A 19,692-nucleotide genomic window follows, 5' to 3' on the forward strand; every position below is an offset into this window, starting at 1 on the left:
CACAGCGCTTTATAAGGACTGTAAAGAGAAGACAGGATGTGTAGAGGGCAGGACACCGAATTAAATGTTTGTTAGATAATTCTGTCAATTATACGTGACAGGGAGGCAGCCTGCACAAAGTCAGCTGTTATGCTGAGTTCATGTTCATATTGAGATCTAGTGATTACCAATGTTTAACTTTAAGGTAGCGTTCAGGGCCTGAAAACCATACATGGATGACTCATATTGGCCAACTAACTGTGTAAAGTAGTTCAAACTAGCTCCACTTGGAGCAGCTCTAACAGTAACATCATTAAGTCCACGATTAAAGATCACAGTACTTCTTCCACCACTGAAGGGAAGGAGTTTGTCTAATGAGCAAATACATTTTCAGCTGTTCAACAACACTTACCAGTTTGAATGTACTCCTGTACATCTGTATCAAGAGCTACAGTGAAACATAGTCACATCTTCCTACTCTTCTATAAAAGTAATAAACACATACTGTGTGAGTAAATACTAATATTGACAGAGATAAATGATATATTGGTTTTGGTTTTCCATTGTTTAGGATTACTTTACTGTGCAGACACACAAAGAGGTTCGGACAGAGCATTGTGGGAAGGTGAGCAACTTTATTTGTGTTTAGGAATGTCAAAGAGCAAAGTGAGTCAACACCACGGCTGCCTGAAGGTCACTGCAGACCGTGAGCCGGTTCAGAGTTGGAAAAAGAACAGAAACACTGTTTAAACTGTCAGTTTGTTGAATCTCTCCTTTCTGGAGGTTGATCCAGATGTTGACCGGACTCAATGGTCACTTCTGATCACAAACTGGTGGGTCGAGTAACTGTGATTTTAAGCAGCGAGTCAGTGTTTGTGAAGGTTTACTGAAACTACGGATTATTTTCAATATAGATTCATCTGCTGAGCATTTTCTAGATTAAAGAATTGTTTAATCTATAAAATGTCAGAAAATAGTGAAAAATGTCCATCCCAGTGTCTCAGAGTACAAGGTGATATTCAGTTTAATATGATGTAAAACAGAAGAAAATCTACATATTTGATTAACTGAAAACAGCATTTTCTGATATTTCTATATGAAAAATTTAATGATAAATATGCTAATTATCTTTCTGTCGATCAACTAAACGTTTGAAGCTCTAGTTTACACTCAGGGTACTTTTGTCATTACTACCAAAACTGGTATATTTTCACTATTTTGTATATTTTAAGTAAAGTATACACACATTTGCATTTAGAAAATAAATTTCTCTTAATATATAAAAAAAAATCCACAAGATCTGAGCTGCTTTCAAATATAACTCATTAGGTTGTATTTGTTCACAAAAGGAGTTGAATATAAAATATAGTTGCTGTGAAAATAACAAGAGACATCACTTTATTCACTGAAATATATTTTGTTTCTATCAGATACGTCTGGGATCAAAAGAGTAGAAGACGAATGCTTTGACATTTTTAAACGTCAGTTAATGTCACATCTGAGGAAGTCTGTCAGAACGTGGTGAAAGTGAGGAAGGGTGTTAATGCAAATGTTTCAGTTGATACCATGCTGTATTCAAACAAAGGTTTTTCAGGTTGTTTACGTTTGTGCTGGAAAATATCAGAAGAAATACTTTATTTTGTGAGAAATGTAAAGAAAACACCCTGATGGCAAATCACAATAAATAAATTAATGTTTGTGTTTAAACTGAAAATCAATCTGAGGTTTAAAGCACTACGTTCGATGCAGATGTTGTCCTGATGTTTTAGAATTCCTCTCATCTCAGATCAGTTTTAGTTCAGGTCCTGATGATCCCTTTTGACCACAAACGACCAATGAGTGAAATCAGCAGCTGAACAGTGAGAATGGACTGCGGGGGTGTAGGTTTGGTTTTAGACTGAAAGAACAACTCTCTCCCACTCAGACTTGTTTTGCACACTCTACCTTTTATAAATCAATCTTTTGGTTCGTGTTGACGTGACTGAGACAACAAACATTGAGTCGACAGCTGAAACTAATGACACACATACTTGTACAGCATTGTACACAAATATATACATACAGTAACATATTGTACATGTAATATACACAGTGAGGTTCATGTCTCGACTTTTTCACAAGCCGCGAGGAAACCTTGACCTAAACATCAGAGCCTCTTTTCAAGAAACATGAGTGACAAAGAAATACAGAGCTCATGATGGACATCTGCAGTTGGTGATAATTCAAACAGAACAGGAGTAATATTGTAACAAAGGTTATTAGTTTTCTCTGAACACAATCAGTGTTGAGCTGCCACACAACAGGAACAATAAAATAAATTAAAAACACGCTACAACAAACAAACAGTCTACGAGTTTCCTCTTTTTCTTGCCGTAATTTGCTTTCGGTTTCTCTTCATTGGACAAACGCCGCACTTTGTAGCCGGCTGTTCTTCATACAGACTTCACATTGAAGTCAAAGGTCGTGGCCACGAAGGCGGAGTGAACCAAGTCCTATAAGTCTAAAGCCCTGTCTCTTCTACACACAGCTGCATCTTTTTCACAATCATGAATGTTTTCATTTTAGTCATTTTTAAATTATGAATCAGAACAGACCATAACAGTAATCCCACATTTGCCAATCGGAACATAAACAGTGAGAGTTTGAACCAACAAGGTCCTTTTCCTTCATCAAGCTGAACTCTGGTTGATTTAACGGACGGATTTCCACCATTATACCTCTGATCACTACCAGAGTCTGATGCTCCCATCAGGCTGTCTGCTGCTCAATAAAAAGGCCACAGGTCTTTCCTGCTGCACTGACTTCCAAACCATCTCCAGTAATTTACGTTTTTGTTAAAGGGCAGCGCGGTAACCAAACAGTCGGCGTGTTTAGTCCTCATATGTAGAACAGTACCTGGTACTCTGAGCCCCCCCTATAAAGATGTGATAGCAGGCTACAGCAAAGCAACTGACGTTCCTTTCCAGATTCTCATTCTTCAGAACTGTAACTAAACCCCTTCATTCTGATAGCTCCCTCCCTCCCATAGGGGGGTGTGGCCAGAGTGACAGGCTAACTAGCGCTCAGTGTAGCAAGAGTACAGCTGCTTGTAGTCAGAGCGAACAGAGCCAAGAGCAGCAGCTATCAGACGGTCTGCACTTCAAACACAGACAGTCCACTGGAGCCTTTACAGTCACTAGAAGCACATTCATGCCGTTAGTAAAGATTTCTTTGTGCTACCTGTGTTGAAACATTAGCTAAGCTGTGTCTGTGGGGGTACTGTCAGGCTACGGCTACGTAGCAGGCCACAGTCTGCAGAGTCAGAGTAGTTTTATAGAAAGGTGGTGGGGGGAGGAGGGGGGATTGGTTGGTGACGAAAGCTGCCACCACATACGGCACCAAACTCCAGATCAGCTCACTGTGAAATTCAGTTGCAATAGCTGGTTTCAACCAATAAAGGGCAGTTGCTGTGCAAATATACAACAACAACAAACAACTTCCTGCTTCTACGCTGCTGGAAACTTAGAGCACGGAGGAATGTCAGTTCACAAAGAAACTACTGTAACTCTACTTTGTGTTCAGACTCAGATAATAAAACAGCTGCGTCAATGCTAAGAACCTGCGTAAGGCTACTTGTTCCACACACAGAGATCTGATCAGGAATCAAAAACAGTATCAATTTCCATCCCTACCACAAACTGAGCACTGGAAGTGTAACTATAGTAGATTAATGGTTTAGATTCAGATGGTTTGAGTTTTGGAATGATCAGAAAACAAAAGTAATTTCTTGTTAAACTGTCAAACATTGTGTTCAGAAACTTTCAGCTTATAGTACTTATGGGAAGGCCTGCAGATTGTGACCCAGTAGGGCCAACAGTGGCTCTCTTGTGGCACTTTGGGTATTTACTGGAACACTGATCTGGTTTGACTCAGCAGCAGAAAAACTTCCAAAAAATCTAATAAAAAAAAACATACATACATACAGACATAACAGGATAAAAAAAACTTGAAAAATGTGTTAGCAAAAGGGGTTCTGGGGGTCGGGGGTCAACGTGGCACCTTCCTAGATTACATGTTGATGTCTGTGTTTGAGCGGATGCTTCTTCTTGTGGAAATACAAAATGAACCAGGCTGACTGTCTAGAACAAATAAAACCACATTACATTTCTGACGGAGACACTGAAATGCACATGAAGCTCAGGATGAAACCACCTCCTCCCTCAGTATCCCAGGTCCAGCTGGATTTTGTGCTCAAATATGGCGATTAGCAGCATTATGCAGAAGCCCAGCAGGATGCCGGCGTTCTGGAGCAGGAAGAAGCCGCAGTGGCTGAAGCCGTGGTCGCCGGCGTCGTTATGCAACATCTCCGGCACCTGGGCAGAAAAATAACAGGAAATCTCATTTAAATCAGAGTTTACTGATGGATAAAAGATTGGGGCACTCAGAGGGGAGAGATACTGGAGTTATAACAAGGTGTATGTTTATTTGTATTCATCATATTTCAGTGAAGCTGTTCAGATATCTGAATATAAGAAGACAGAAGTCTTATATTGTCTAGTTTTGCTTTGTCGTTTAGGATTGGGGTGGAAGTCTATAGCAGTCCCTCCAGGAAGCTAACCCCTAACACAAACACAAATTCAACCACTGCCCCCAACCTTTGCGTTCCTGTAATCATTCAACAAGGAGTCTGTTGAACTGAGGTCAGTGCACAGCGGTGGCCACAAGAGGGCAGCCTCAGACAGCCGAAGCTCTGCTGTGTACAGACAGCAGCGGTTTGTGACAGCTCACCTCTCTTGAGTTTGTTTTTGTAAACTTGTTGTGAGTGCAGGTTTTTACAGTGTGTGTGTGTGTGTGTGTGTGTGTGTGTGTGTGTGAGAAGAGGCCATCTGGTCCTGAAGCCTCTCTGACAGACATTCGGTCGAGACCTGTTGAGTCGACAGAACAGATGCTGCTGACTGGGTGACAGCAGAGGAGTTCCAGTTCTGCTGACTCAGCGGGGAAACTGTTGAGCAGGTTTCCTTCTACGCTGCGTAAAGCAAATAATTAACTTCCTCCTTAATACACATTAGAGACCTTTAACGTCCTAAAGGGGTTTTAACTGGTTATGAATACTGATGACAGAAGATTTCTATACAGCTATTCTTAATGGATCCACCAGGTCTAAATCCCCTTGAAATCAATGAAACTAGTAGTTTGACAGTTTGATCTGAGTTTGGTGCGTTGAGCTGGACGGACTCAGATATTGATCAGTATACACTGTATCTTTATTGATTATTGATCAGTATACACTGTATGTTTATGGATGATATTGATCAGTATACACTGTATGTTTATGGATGATATTGATCAGTATACACTGTATCTTTATGGATGATATTGATCCTGTATTGACAGTCAGACTGTGGACATATGACGGCCTTTAGCTCGTGTTTCTAGAGTTACGTGTTGTTACGAACACGTTAGGAATTGTTAAAATGTGATATTTCTTAAAGGGAGTTTGGTGCAGGGAGCTTTTAGTTGGATTCAAACTGCTGATATGGATCATTGTTAACGTTTAGTCTCCACTACAGAAACACTAGCTCACTGCTGAAGGCTGATCAGGTTGTCTGATGTTAGGATCATTATCAGTTGATTATACTCAGTTTCTCAGAAGTCTACTTTCCTAAATAAACATGATGTGCTTCTTATTAATGGTGTTATTAATGACTCTTAGAGCTGGAAGGCCAGTATTTATGTACCATCAATGGCAGAAATCCAGATGAAAGAATAATTTGAAACTTATTTGAATTCTTATGCAGTCATACAGACTGGAACAGGGTTTTTCCCAATCTGGAAATGTGGAAATGTGGATTATTAAGTTGTTTTGGTGACAAATGACCGCAGAAAGGAAGCTGACGTCCAACAAGCGTTGTTGAGTGTCTGCTGTGTTTGTGTTGTAACAGCCCTGCTGGTTCTCAGTTGGAAGAAGAAAACACATTTGTCACTTCCTGTCATACAGCTGCAGAAAATATCTGGTAGTGATTGTCGGCTGTAGTGTCCACAGTGCGTTCTGGAGCTAACGTTGACTCACCATGTCCACCAGGGCCACATACATGAAGAGTCCGGCTGTGAGGGCGAATATCCACATGGAGATGTTCTCCGCGTAGTGTCCGATCAAGATACCTGTCACCATGCCAAAGTAGGCCATCATGGCCGATAACACGTTGTACAGGATGGCCTGACGCACAGTCATCCCCGCCTTCAGGAGCACCGCAAAGTCACCTGGGAAACAGAGGAAACTGTTAACTCCAGACCAGAATCATAGATTTTATCCTCACTCTGCTAAAAGACAAAACATCCATTTGAGTGATAAACATTAGTGCAGATATTTAACTAAGAAAGTCTGAATCCATTTATGATACTAAAACTGTGACTGAAGGATTTTATTGTTAAAACTTCCTCCAGTGAGGTCGTATGTGGACTGACAGCGGACGGACGGTCTTACCCAACTCGTGAGGCAGCTCGTGACAGAAAACCGCCACAGAAGTACTGAGACCGCTGGACAGACCCTCAGTGAAAGCAGCTCCTGTAGAACGAGGGACAACATTCAAACCCACCGTCACCACTACTTCTCTACTGTAACATGCACACATGCGGTGAGTAAAAACCGAGTAAAACAACGAGTTTCCTTTTCTTTGCAAAAGTTAAACCGATGTCTTTGCGCCTCACGATTCATTTTTCATCACCGACTCAAATCTTCAAATATTTGTATCGTGATTTAACCGTCTTACGATACATCTTTACATTCCTATACACTAGGTCTTCTAGTCCTGGGTGATACACTGAATGAACAGGTATACCAGTTTTACTTTCCTGTATGAGATGAATTGTTCATATTCCACACAGTTGTAACAAATGAGTTACATTTCTTCTGCAGAAAAACATTTGAGAAATATGAACACTTGAACTATTTGAGTATTTTATGTCACTTTATAGTGTTCATACAACAATTTTCATGTTTGGTTTTTAAAAGGAAGCAATATTAAATGTTTCTGACTGATTTAACTACATTGCAGTTTGTACATTAACTATTAACTCTTTAGTAATCAGCCCTACAGGGACACCGCCAGAGTACCATCATACTGATTTTAGGTCACCCGGCACCAACAGTCACTCACCGATAGCCAGGCCGTCGCTGAAGTTGTGCAGTCCGTCTCCCATGATGACCATCCAGGCGAGCGTGGCCACGCCGGCCTGCTGGAAGTGCTGCTCCGAGTAGGAGTGGGAGTGGCTGTGAGGGTGGTGGTTCTGGGAGTGGTGGTGGTGCAGGATGTGGTGGTAGTCGTGGTGGTGGTGGTGCATGCTGTCGGCCTGGCCCACCGTGTCGTGGAAGTGGGAGTGGCACTTGTTCTCGCAGTCCTCGGCAGTGTAGGCCGCGGCCCCCGACGCTCCGCTGTAACCCGGCGTGACGACGGACACCTGCGGCGCCAGCATCACCTGCTCCTCCTCCGCCACGCCGCCCTGCAGGCCGCTCGGGTGTTCACCAAACATACCGGCACCATTCGTCTCCACATCTGGAGAGAGAGACAATGAGGTCGCCAACAACAACAAAGCAGGATTTTGTTTACCGATTACACAGAAACACCTGAATAGTCTTACACAGATATGTCAACTTTGTGCCGCTCTTACATACATTCTGTGAGCAAGGAGATTTAAACAAAGATATAAAAGTCATAATATGTAAAGTACAGCTCCAACAATTAGTCTGTTAGTAGACTATTAAATTAATCGCCAACAATTATGATAATTATATAATTTCATGTAATTTTTAAAGAATAAAATCAAACTGTTCAATGTTAAAGGTGATAGTTATTATTTTATAGCTGGACATTTTCCTTCATCTTAGACTCGTATCGTCCCACCTTCAGTCGGCTTCAGGTCGTTGTCTTGCAGAGCCGGCTGCTTCTCTGGATCTGCTTTGTCGTTCTGGTCCCACTTCTTCTGGATCTGTTTGGACGGCAGGAAAACGTTGTTTTTATTTCATACAACAGAACGACCGCAGCAACAACACCAGTACACTCAAACTTGCGTTTCCATGGCGATTACAGTCTCCAGAGGAAGTGTGTTGACCTAAAAAATCCAATATTCACAATCACCTGCCATCCATTTTTAACTGCAAATAACAGTTTTAAAATGTATATTGTAAAGTTTCAATCACAACAATTGAGGCCAATAGTGTGACAAACTGTGTGCGCCTTCTCCTGTCTTCTGATTTTTAATTTAATACTATACAAAAAAATACGAACTATTATTGCTTTTGCTGTGAAATCCTTCAGGAAACTGACATCGATCCATTCATACAGTCACAGGGTGTGAATTTTAGGAAGCGTTTTAAAATAAAAACTTCACTCCTGTTTTCACTGACCCAACATGGAAAGAAACAAATCAAACTTTGACCTTTTGTTTCTTGTCTTTGTACATTTTTCCCAGCGTCAGGAAGTGTTCGATCAGAAACATGAAGTAGACTCCGCTCAGAGCCGTCAGGCCCTTCCACACAGCGTCCATGTTTTCCTCTTGCTCGTCATGGTGGTGATGTCCCTCAGAGAAATTCATGCCAGAATCCTCGTGGTGGTGATGGTGGCCTCCCTGAGACTGAAGCATCCACAGATGAAGTAGACAAAAGAAATGTAATATTGGGTGATTTTGAAAATGCCAACGCTGCCCTAAAGTCACTAGGAAACTTTAACAACCTCCATATGGTGCAAATAATCTGCAGTTTATTTGGAAAATTGCAAAACAGTGCAGCCAAACAAACACACATCAAGGTCTCATTCTAAGGTAACACAAACACAACAATTGCTATATTCAGGTGATTAAACACTAATGAAAACATATCTATGATTATACTATATTTCTGACAATAGATGCTCCTCAATGTTTTTACACTGGACCTTTAAACTGCGGCGTTTGTCGTGTTGAAATCCTTTTCTCAAAATTTGAATTTGACCCGCCAGGACAGACAACGTGAGGTCGCTCCAAGACGTCTAAAGAAAGTCGAGCTGTAAACAAACTGCGACTCACGTGGGGGATGAGGTGGAGGAAGGCGTCTCCGCTCAGGGTGCCGACGGCCAGCGCCACCAGGAAGCTGAGGAGGAACTTGAAGAAAACTCTGTTCATGAGCGGGATGAGGACGACACCGAGCAGGGACAGCAGGCTGATGACCGTGATGGAGATGAACCCGCCGACCCACGCTGCAACACACACACACTTCATCTTAACTTCTCCACAATTCAAATAAAGAAATGAAAAACGTACAAATATTGTGTGAAACTGACCGTTTGTGTTTCATCTCGTTCACCATCTTACCTATTGTGATGCTTTTGCCGCTTTCAGAGCGCTCGCCGTGATTGTGGTGCGAGTTGTTGTGGTCACCATGGTGACCGTGACCATGCTTATGGTCTAGAAATGAAAGAGAGTGTTAATCAATCTAGTTTTGCAAATGACAACTTTGGAGCTTTTGTTTTGATAGTGCCTTTTCTTTTTCATATCTTTTATTTTGACACCCAGCAACAGATGCTGCGTCTATAAGACCACAAAGTGACTCTAGTTCAGAAAGAACAAAAAGGGTTTGTAGTGATATTCAAAACAAAACAAGAACAGCCCTTTAAATACTTCATAATACTTCCGGTTGATTCTGCCAGGTAGTTAGCCGTGTAAACTGGTAAATCTGGATCATCAAAGCTTCAACCCTCCAGGTGTGTCACTGAGTCAGCTTAAAAATATTTTCCAAACATTTTAATTTTTATCTCCACCCAGGAGAAAAGAAAGAAGTACAAATTATTTCTTCTTGAACACCCTCCTACCTCTCTCCTCGCGTCCTCCGTGCTGGATGCAGGCGCCGCCATCAATCTGGTTGAGGAGGGCGGGGCAGAGGAAGCTGAAGTCACTGAGGGTCATACCCACCTCCTGAGACATCCCATGTGAGGAGAGGATGCTGGAGGCGTTCAGACACTGGAGGGAAGAAAATACATACACGAAGAGTCACTGGAGGTTTAAAGGACTACTCCTGTACAGAGACTACTGTTGGTTTCTTCACTCCAAAACTCAAAGAATCCTGACAACAAACTTTATTTGGAGCACATTTTCAGCTATTGATGGGACGATATACGAATATTATCACGTATCCTCGGAGCTCACTCACCCACATCTTTCATCTCGTTCCACAATCCTAAACCAATGTGGTGTAATAAAGATGTAATGAACACATTCCAGTATGTTTTAGTGTCATTTTAAGAATTTTATTTTGAAGCTTACTGTTATAATATTGTGATTGTTCTTGGAAGGATATTTGTGAATTTAAATGTTTATATCGTCTGATGCCTATTTTCAGTTCAAAGGGATTCCAACTAATTATATGTTAGTTGTAAATGTTACTTTGAGTGAAATGGACTTCGTCACATTCACCCAGTCACACAGCGATAGCTCGGCATCGGGAGCAGTCTGGGGTTCAGTATCTCGCTCAAGGATACTTCAGTGACAGACGTTCAGCGGTGCAGTTCACACACTGAGACAGAGAACAGCTGTAGAGCCAGTGCGTTTTCACATCTGACTGCTGTGAAGTTAAAGGTTTATTTCCTCTAGTTTGACGACAGGGAATACAGTAACGAGGTGATTCACAGAGGTTCCAACCAGGACTCTGACTCTGGGGAAGACGAGGACCCAGCAGGGACAGCAGAGGAGAGGCAGCGACATCATACAGTTAGACAGCAGAGTTGATGATTGTTGGAACAGTGTAAACACTAATAAAGACGGTTTAGTTCTCAGATTAAGAACAAGATCCTTAAACTTTATCTCAGACGGAGTACGGTTGTACTTTTCTGTTTAATGAGGGAAATCTGTGTTTTTATTTTTCCTTTCTTGACATTTAGTGAGTTTTATTTTTTTATTAAAGCTGTGAGCTCGCTGTTCATCTCCCAGCTGGAACTCCAGTACATATAAACGTAACCCTATTGGACGACCCGCTCGGTCTCCTGAGCCCCAGCTGTCCCAGTTCCCATTTCCATCAACCTTTTTCTAAAGATGTTGATTATATTATATTTTCTTTAAGATAAAGTATTGAAACAAAACGTTTTTTGCACCTAAACTCAGTTTTTGTTGACAGATAATCAACATTTGATAAGAAGCTAATGTCGTACCTCTACGCTGTCCGCGCTTCGGTTGTGAGGAAGGTCCTCGTGGTCATGATCGTGATCGTGGTCGTGATCATGGTCATGGTCATGGTCGTGATTGTGGTCATGATCCCCCCGGCTGACGGCAGCTGCCTGTGTCTGGCTCTCAGCGACCCGTCTGGTGGTTTCAGGGCCATTTTGTCTCAGCTGGGCGCTGTACGCCGCCGTGACGCCGACCTCCAGAGCCGACCTCTTCCTTTCACGCAGGTCGCCGTGGCTGTGCTGGTCTTCGGCGTGAACGTGTTTCTGGTGATGCGAGTTGTCGTCGTGGTGACGGTGGCCTTCGTGGTGGTTGTGATGGTGGTGGTGATGATGAGTGTGGTCGTGGTGGCCCGCTTGCTCGTGATGTTGCACCATCACGGTCCTGATGCGATCCAAACCCACGTTCTGTAGGAGGCGCTTTAACCCGGCCAGAGAGATGGTGCCGTTCTCTCCGTATCTGAAACAATACAAACACAATAATCAATAATCAGTAGAAATAACTGCTGACAGTACAGTTCTTCTATGACCCGCCAACATCAGTCCAGAGGTTTTACTGCTATTTATACACAAATCATTAATATTTCACTGGATTCAATATTAAACTTTAAATATTGAACATGTTTATTTATTGATGACTCGTATATGACGACATGCACCATTTTTAAAAGTCTTTTAATATAAAAAATGTATTTAATACAGATAACCCTGCATCAGCAGTAAAAAGAAACACATTTTATAAACACTATTATTTAAAATAAATGTTTACAGTTTATTTTTTAAACCTGAACAGAAACCAAACTGCAAACTGGAGAGAATTAAAAAATAATACAAATATTAAATATTATAGTTAAATCAGTTAATAATATTAACTTCCATCACACATCACATGATGGTCGATGATGAACAGCCACCAGGGGGATCCCTGCAGCTTCACAATAAAAGCATTTAACTGGCAAAATACGAGTTGACTTTTATTTTGTAGTAAGCTATTGTTCAACAACTACTTAAATTTTCTTCTAACTTTAATGTTTTTCTCAAAGTTCTAGCTGCCAATAATTGATCCCAATAATACGATTATGTCTGTAGTAACTTATTTTAATCAATTTTAGAGATTTTGCTTCATTTCTTAAATACAAAAATGTGTTAATTATGATCAGAGAGAGCAAATCTTCAGTCACAGCTCAGTTTAAAACATTATCCATCAGTTTTTAATCATCTGCAGAATTCAATCATCACATTAGGATTATTTGTCAGTATTGTTGGATTTAATGCGACAAGTCACAATTATTTTAATTAGAATATTTTTCAGCTAAGAGTTAAAATTCTCAGCAAATAAGTGAGATTTTATATTTCAGTTTTTAAGGATAAGTAAGTGTTTGATATAAAGAGTGTCTCACCTGTTGAACAGAGCCTCCAGGTGCTGCCTCTGGCTCTGCTCGGCTCTCTGTGAGTCGACCGCAGCCGACAGTAAACGCGCCGCGCCGTTTGCCTCCGCGGTCGACGGGCCGCAGTCCGAGCCGGCCGACCCGCCGCCGCCGGACAAACTCGCCGCGAGGAGAAACATCAAGGCCACGACGCCTCGACTCTTCTTCTCGTCCATCGTCTCTGCCGGGAAACACACAGAGTCAGAATATCTGTTCAACACATTTACTCCTGAAGAAGCTTCACGCAGGTTCAAAAGATTAAATCAGATATTATTTATTCATTTAATCAAACAAACTAAAACTTCCATGATAGTTAATTTAATTCCTTCTGAGAGAGTAAACTGAACATCTTTGGGTTTTGTAAGAGGCAGTGAACATAAGCCCCGCCCCTTTTTGTTCTGTCCTCCAATCACAGTTGAGCTAGCCTCGGCCATGCTAAGCTAATCTACGTTGAAAAGACAACCAAACATTTTGAAGAAGGTTCAAAGATAAAAGAGATCACAGTGAGACGAAGTCGATAGAGTCTGCTAACATTAGCTCACTTACACAATAGTGGCGTGATGTCGTGTTTGTCGAGGAATTAAAGAAACGTATCCATCGCGATGCAACACAGGATTGTATAACGACATTAAAGTTTGTAGTTTGTGCCGCACACACGTAGAAAAAGATCTTTAAATTCACAGAACAACATCTTTTAAAAGTGGTTGTCTTAGCTATTAGCCTAGCACGTAGCATATCTCAGTACAGGAAGTTGAGGTTTCCTAAAGGTGGATGAAATAAAGGCCAGCTGTGACACTAACACGTCCCGACTCACAGCACTACATTAACACCTTCTGTCCCTCAGACCTTAAAAACAGTCAGAGAGATTTAAAATAGCATCAGGAAACAGTAACGACACAATACTGTGTGTGGATGAGTAATTCTCAAAAGTTCCCTAAAACGCGTCACAACAGACGTAAAGCAACAAATTCACGAAGCCGGAGCCGAGTCGGGTTTTAGATCCTGTTTGTAAAGTTAGTTTTCTGTCGTCGAGTCATTAAAAAGCAGTTTTTATTCCCTTTAGAGGAAGAAAGTGAAACCGACAGATGAGGGGATATTGTCTCCTGCTACACGTGTTCAGACTGAATTTATGTATTTACTGTTTATTTATATTATTTGAGTAAAATTCAAATCACTACAATGTAAAAATATTACATTAAAAAGGTAAAAATGTGTCAGAATACCAATATAATGCTGGTTTACTGTCACTAATCTATTATTACAGCACTGTACAGTTATATAAATATACTGCAATGGAGCTAATTGTGCACATTTTATATTCTGTTGAGGTTTCATTTACTTTATAATATATAATATAATCATAAGATAACCGATGATTTCATATTTTCTAATTTAAAAAAAAAAAAGGTGGAGGTTTAAAAGAAAGCAGGTCCCCAGAGATAAAGTTTAAACACTAATAAAGAATATAAATGTGCACACACACACTTTAAGGGATTATTATAACCGGATATAACTGTAGAACAACAGCCCACTGTCTCTGGCAGATGGGAGCAGTTGGATGGATTTAAATAAAACTAGTAAACAGTTGCTGTTTTCTTGTTGGATGTTAAGCCGAATAGAAAAGCACCTTCAGAGTAATTGGATTACAAAACTTCCGTTGTGTTGAGACTGTATTCGCCCTGTGACAGCAGATTACATTAAACTGGTCCGTTTTCTGAATGGAGTCTGGCGCACGGCGCACACTGCTGTTGGCCGTACGCACCGTACAGCTCCTCGTTAGTTGTGAAGATGAGTGAACGATGTTTATACGGTATAACTGATGCTAACGCTAACACGGCTCTCACCTCTTCTGTGTGTGACAGTGAGTTAGCTCGCTGTTAGCCACCCTGCTAGCCGCGGTTCTTCGGTAGATTCCTCGGGAGGATGCTGACAGACGGCCGCTGCCAGGTGGCCGAGGCCCGGGCTCAGGCCTCGGGCTGCTGCCGAGGCTCGGACTAAAAGATATTAAGCCATAAAACTATAATAAAAGCCTCCTCCCGCCGCGGTACGAGCAGCCATGCGTGTGTGAGCACAAACACCCGCCGGAGGTAAACAGTAACACGTTGGGTTTGTGCGCTCTGCACCAGCCCGGTGCCGTGTGCACAAAGACGGCAAACCCGGAAACTGCGCCCGGCCGCTCCCGCCACTGCCGCCGCCGTGCGGAGCGGACGTGCTGTAGTTCGGCTCCGGACCGCAGAGAACAACCGCAATGAGCTCCTAACAGTGTGGAAACGACTTACAGGGAACGGTACCGCGGTGTTTTATCCTCTCCGGGTTGATGTGTGGACGCTCCTCGGTGCCGCTCGGTGCCGCTCGGTGCTTTCCCGCTCGGTGATTTCCGTCCGGTAACGAAGGCTTAATGGTGTGGGTTAGTGCCGCATTCAGGGTCTGCGGGAAATCTGAGAGCCGACCATCAGCCGTTAGGCGGCGCTAAACATATGAGTATTAAATATCTACTTATTCTTGTTGTTTGTTTTTTATAACTCTCAGATTCTCTACACATTCCTTCATTTATTGAATATATTCAGCCACATTGTACCTATTTATCTTTTTTATCTTTTATAAAGTATTTATTAAGTATTTTATTCTATTGTATTTAAATGTACCTGGCTGCTATGACGACCCAATTTCCCTTCAGGGATTAATAAAGTCTATCTTGTTCTCTTTATTGTCTCTATTTTTATCTTTATTTATATTTCTCTGTTTACTGTAATACACAATCTTACCTACTTCATCCTGAGTCGGATTTAGTTTCCTGAACCAAAATAAAGCAGTTATTCCCAAACAAACCTTTTTCCTTATGGGAGCCCTTTTTATATTTCATCTACATATATATAATATATATTTATATAATGTATATTTCCTCTATATATATATATATATATATATAATGTATAACAATAACAGTAAAGAACAGCTGATAAACTGAATAATGAACCCAAACAGTAAAAACACAATAACTGCAGGAAGCTTGTGTAAAACCAGAGATTTGGATGTTTGAGCAGATTATTTCCTGTAATTATTGATCAGAGATCCATACATTTATATGTTTATATATATATATTTCTAACCCCGTAGGTACAGGAAAGGAGGAAGTTGACCGAGGGACTTAGGAAGAGTCTCTGACTGTCCAAACAATAAATATAAATAAAGTTTGCTGTTACTTTGATGCAGCATTAAAGGGAAACAACAACAACCAAACTCAGATGTAGTATTTTCCCAGCAGCACTTGAAGGCAGCACCGGAGGACTTGAAGCAGATAAATGAGGGAACACGTGCTCTGCTAGCATGTGTTAGCATGTGTTAGCATGTGTTAGCACTGGCAGTGTAAGGAGGAAGGAAGCTCAATGCTTCAACTTTAACTATATTTAAACTTTAATAATGTTTACTGTGAATTAATGAAACCACGGATCGTCTCATGAGGACAGAAATAAAGTGGTGAAATGTTACGTAAGTAAGTTCTCCGAGTCGCTCTCTCCGTCTCCCTGCAGCAACCGAGCTGAACGGGGGGGGGGGCGTACGACTCGTAAAACAAAGATTTCAGCGCCCGTATTGAGATGTATGTTCTTTGTATTTGACTACGTTGGTCGTTTTAATGTCGACTTTAAATTCTCCTACAAACTGTTTACATTGCTGCTTCAGTCTCTGTGTCACTGTGAGTTCAACTCAATGTAAAGGTTTGTGTTCCAGCTGGTTGCTAAATAGGCTAATGTAGCTAACAATAACACTAGCCTGCCACTGGTGGCCCCTCGTGGCCCCTGGAGGCCCCTGGAGGCCCCTGGAGGCTCCTGGAGGCCCCTGGAGGCCCCTGGTGGCCCCTGGTGGCCCCTGGTGGCTCCTGGTGGCCCCTGGAGGCTCCTGGTGGCTCCTGGTGGCCCCTGGTGGCCCCTGGTGGCCCCTGGAGGCCCCTGGTGGCCCCTGGTGGCCCCTGGAGGCTCCTGGTGGCCCCTGGAGGCTCCTGGTGGCTCCTGGAGGCTCCTGGTGGCCCCTGGTGGCTCGAGACAAACGCCACAGCACTTGTTGAAATTGAAATAGGCGAAAATGGCAAAATATTATTGAACTGTAAGACTTGCAATAACAGAATTAGTTGAAATGTTTGTGTTTGTGTAGAAAAACATTATTATTATTTACATTGAGCTCGTTTAGATGATCCACAATCAATAACAACAGCTGCTGCACTTCTGTCTGACTCGTAACGCCCAAAGACAAACTGGAGCTATCAGTGGTACAAGCAATGACGTCACGTTCTCTGGTAGAACAACTCGGGCTCCGAGTTCACGAGACAAATGGAAAGCAGCACGAGGAACATACTGTCTGTGCTTTTAGCTGGTTAGCTTGCTCGCTAACTCAAACAAATGTACGTGCTGATTTTAGCCAACAATAAATGATGAAAGCTAACGGTTGCGTTCTGATTTGTAAACAGTGAGCTAGTTAGTAGCACTGAGCTAACGGTCCAAATACAATATAGGAACATTGCAGATAGGAACGTTATTCTAAATATGACTCAGTTATTTTACAGCGTTCAGTTTGTCTCTGTTGGCCGACGCCCAGGATGGTCAGCGTCAGTACATCGTGTACTGCACCGAGGTAACTGTACTGAAACTACAGCTGCTACAAGCCTCAGACACAGTTGAGATAAAAACCCCACAGAGCTGAAAACTGAGCCCACATGGATCCCAAAAACCACCTGCTGCCTCCCCTGCAATCAAACCCGCCTACAAAACAAACATGGATTAGTTCTTCTGCCAACACACCATGTTTATGTTTTCTTTTCCATTCAGACACCAGCTTTAAGTTACCGGCTGTTATATAAATCCACGTTAAATGTTCCAGGTTGTTCCAGGTACATAAAGGATGTGTTTATTGGTGATTAGTTCGTGGTTGTTGTCGGTGGTTCTCGCTGCTTTTTGTTTACCACTAACATCAACTGGACTCTAAAAGCTAATATTTACCAGGATTTGTGTTTCTGTCCAACCCGGGCTGGGCGAGAACTTCAAGGCCAAACACAAACAAGACTAAACCGAGTTCTGTGAGGGAATCAGGGCTGGAGAGGAACAGCTGTGGTTCCCAACATTTAATGGATATTTCATATTATATTCAAACAATAACACATTAACTTCAACCCATCGTTACTACATTGCAAGTTTCTTTCCCCAGAAACCTTTGTAGAAGTGAAACTCCAGGACATACAGGGATAAACACGCAGGCCAAAGTTCGCCCATCCGCCCCTCGATTGTTCAGAAGAAGCTCCTCTCGCTCAGCCCACAAGAACAATATTGGTTTTGGATCGGTTGCCAGGCGGGTGTGCTTCTGTTTTCCATCAATACGAAATGCAGCTTCACTGAATCTCCACTCTCTCAGGCTCAGGGCTGTAAGACGTCCGTCGACTGCCCAAAATATTTGTGTTCTTCTAAATAAAAAAATACTTTTTTAGGGAGCTTGAAATCACAAAGTAACAGAGGAAAGTAACTCCTGGAGTACTTTGACTTAAAGGACCAGTTTATAGGATATAGCGACATCTAGTGGGGAAGTTGTAGAATGCAACCGTTTGAATACAGTTTGTCTGTTCTGGGCTACTGTAGGAACATGGTGGTCCAACATGGCGGACCACTGTAAAACGGCTCATTCTAAGGTAACGAAAACACAACAATTATTATTATCAGGGGATTTTACACTAATGATAACATCCATATGAATATTATATTAACTTAATACTACACACTGGGCCTTTAAATATGATTGATTGGGATTTTACTGTACGGCTTTTATCTGACAGCTTTAGTTACAGATCAACATTGAGATATGGGCCAACTGTATATACGGTATATAAATATATATATATATATATATACCGCTTAAAATCAAAGTTCCAATTAATTAAGATACAATAAATGTAAAGCTTCTTGAACTCAAGCACTTATTGTTGCTTTTAAGTAAGAGATCTTCCACTGCTGTCAAGTGTTTGACAGCCTGTGGTTCAAATGATAGTGTTATATCAATGTAGGAAGACCTGTAAGTAAATAAGTCTTCATCCAATTTAATGATTCTGGCTGAAAACCTGAACACAGTGTATATTCACTGAACCTTCACTGATCAACAGCCTCATCCTGCATTAGAAACAACCAAAGAGCTGATAGAACAATGAGAAGAAAACACTGAACCCGTCCACAGACAAGCCTATTAATACTATTATACCTATTCACATCTCATAAATCTATCTGACAGCACTGAGTGTCGTCCTTCATCCTCTGAACACCACGGCCCGACACTGCCCCTCTGAACTCACTCCTCCCACATCCCGTCCACCATTCAGCTCACTTCTTCCGTCTGCAGCAGGAGGTACACGTGTCCTTTTATCAGTGAAACTCTTGATATTGATTTGGGATGGCATGGCTGATAGCTAGCTTGTGTTGTTAAGCATACTGTCAAATTATATTTACTGTTTTATTAACTTTGAATCTTGCTAGAATAACATTAGCTCTCTGTTGCTTGTTGCGTAACATTAGTCGCATCTATGGTTTGTCCTATTTACTGACATTTTAACTGCAACAGAACCTTATGGGATGGTAATGATTCCTCCAGGTATTAGGAAGGACCTGAGGTGTTAACAGGGAAGCAGTTATGGCTTGTAAAAAACGTTAAATTTTGGCATTATCCCTTACATTATTGTTCAAAAATGATTTAAAAAAAAATACATAATACAGAGAGAAAATTGTATATAAAGTTCATAGAAATATCAGTTAAACTCATTTTTGCTCAAACTTCATCCAAATCTCTGGTTTTATACAAACTTCCTGCAGTTATTGTGTTTCACTGTTGTGTTTATCAGCAGCTCCACTTTTATTGTTATACATTAAATATAATATGAAATATCCATAAAATATAGTCAGTTTACTCAGTGATATTAAAGGAAACAGGTTGGGAACCAGTGCTCTTTGTTACTGTGTGGTAGTATTACTGTAGATTTCCACAAGGGGGCGACGCTTTACAACAAACCTCTGTACAGGAACTGGAGGATACTTGAGAGGAGTCGTGCTGCTTTCATCTGCTTCTGACTGAAATGATTATATTTTACATCATTA

General features: G+C 41.5%; 2 protein-coding genes across 3 annotated transcripts in view; both read right to left on the minus strand.

Annotated features, from left to right (window-relative positions):
• The window catches only part of LOC127351009 (uncharacterized), a 184,041-nt gene that overhangs the window by 21,259 nt on the left and 143,090 nt on the right, over positions 1-19,692 (minus strand). The gene's annotated exons all lie outside the window — the stretch shown is intronic.
• Positions 1,906-14,944, minus strand: slc39a6 (solute carrier family 39 member 6). Of its 2 annotated transcripts, none has more exons than XM_051378152.1 (12): positions 14,851-14,944; positions 12,545-12,752; positions 11,133-11,604; positions 9,801-9,948; positions 9,304-9,396; positions 9,019-9,188; positions 8,395-8,589; positions 7,860-7,944; positions 7,116-7,511; positions 6,443-6,523; positions 6,029-6,219; positions 1,906-4,331 (listed from the first exon to the last, which is right to left on the minus strand). In XM_051378152.1, the coding sequence occupies exons 2-12, from the start codon at positions 12,745-12,747 to the stop codon at positions 4,179-4,181; spliced, it is 2,187 nt and encodes a 728-aa protein (XP_051234112.1). In that variant the 5' UTR covers positions 12,748-12,752; positions 14,851-14,944; the 3' UTR covers positions 1,906-4,178. The 2 variants fall into 2 exon arrangements, with proteins under 2 accessions (XP_051234112.1, XP_051234111.1); XM_051378151.1 differs by having other exon boundaries at positions 14,416-14,938.

Source organism: Dicentrarchus labrax, unplaced genomic scaffold (assembly GCF_905237075.1).
Source record: "Dicentrarchus labrax unplaced genomic scaffold, dlabrax2021, whole genome shotgun sequence".
Lineage (NCBI taxonomy): Eukaryota > Metazoa > Chordata > Actinopteri > Moronidae > Dicentrarchus > Dicentrarchus labrax.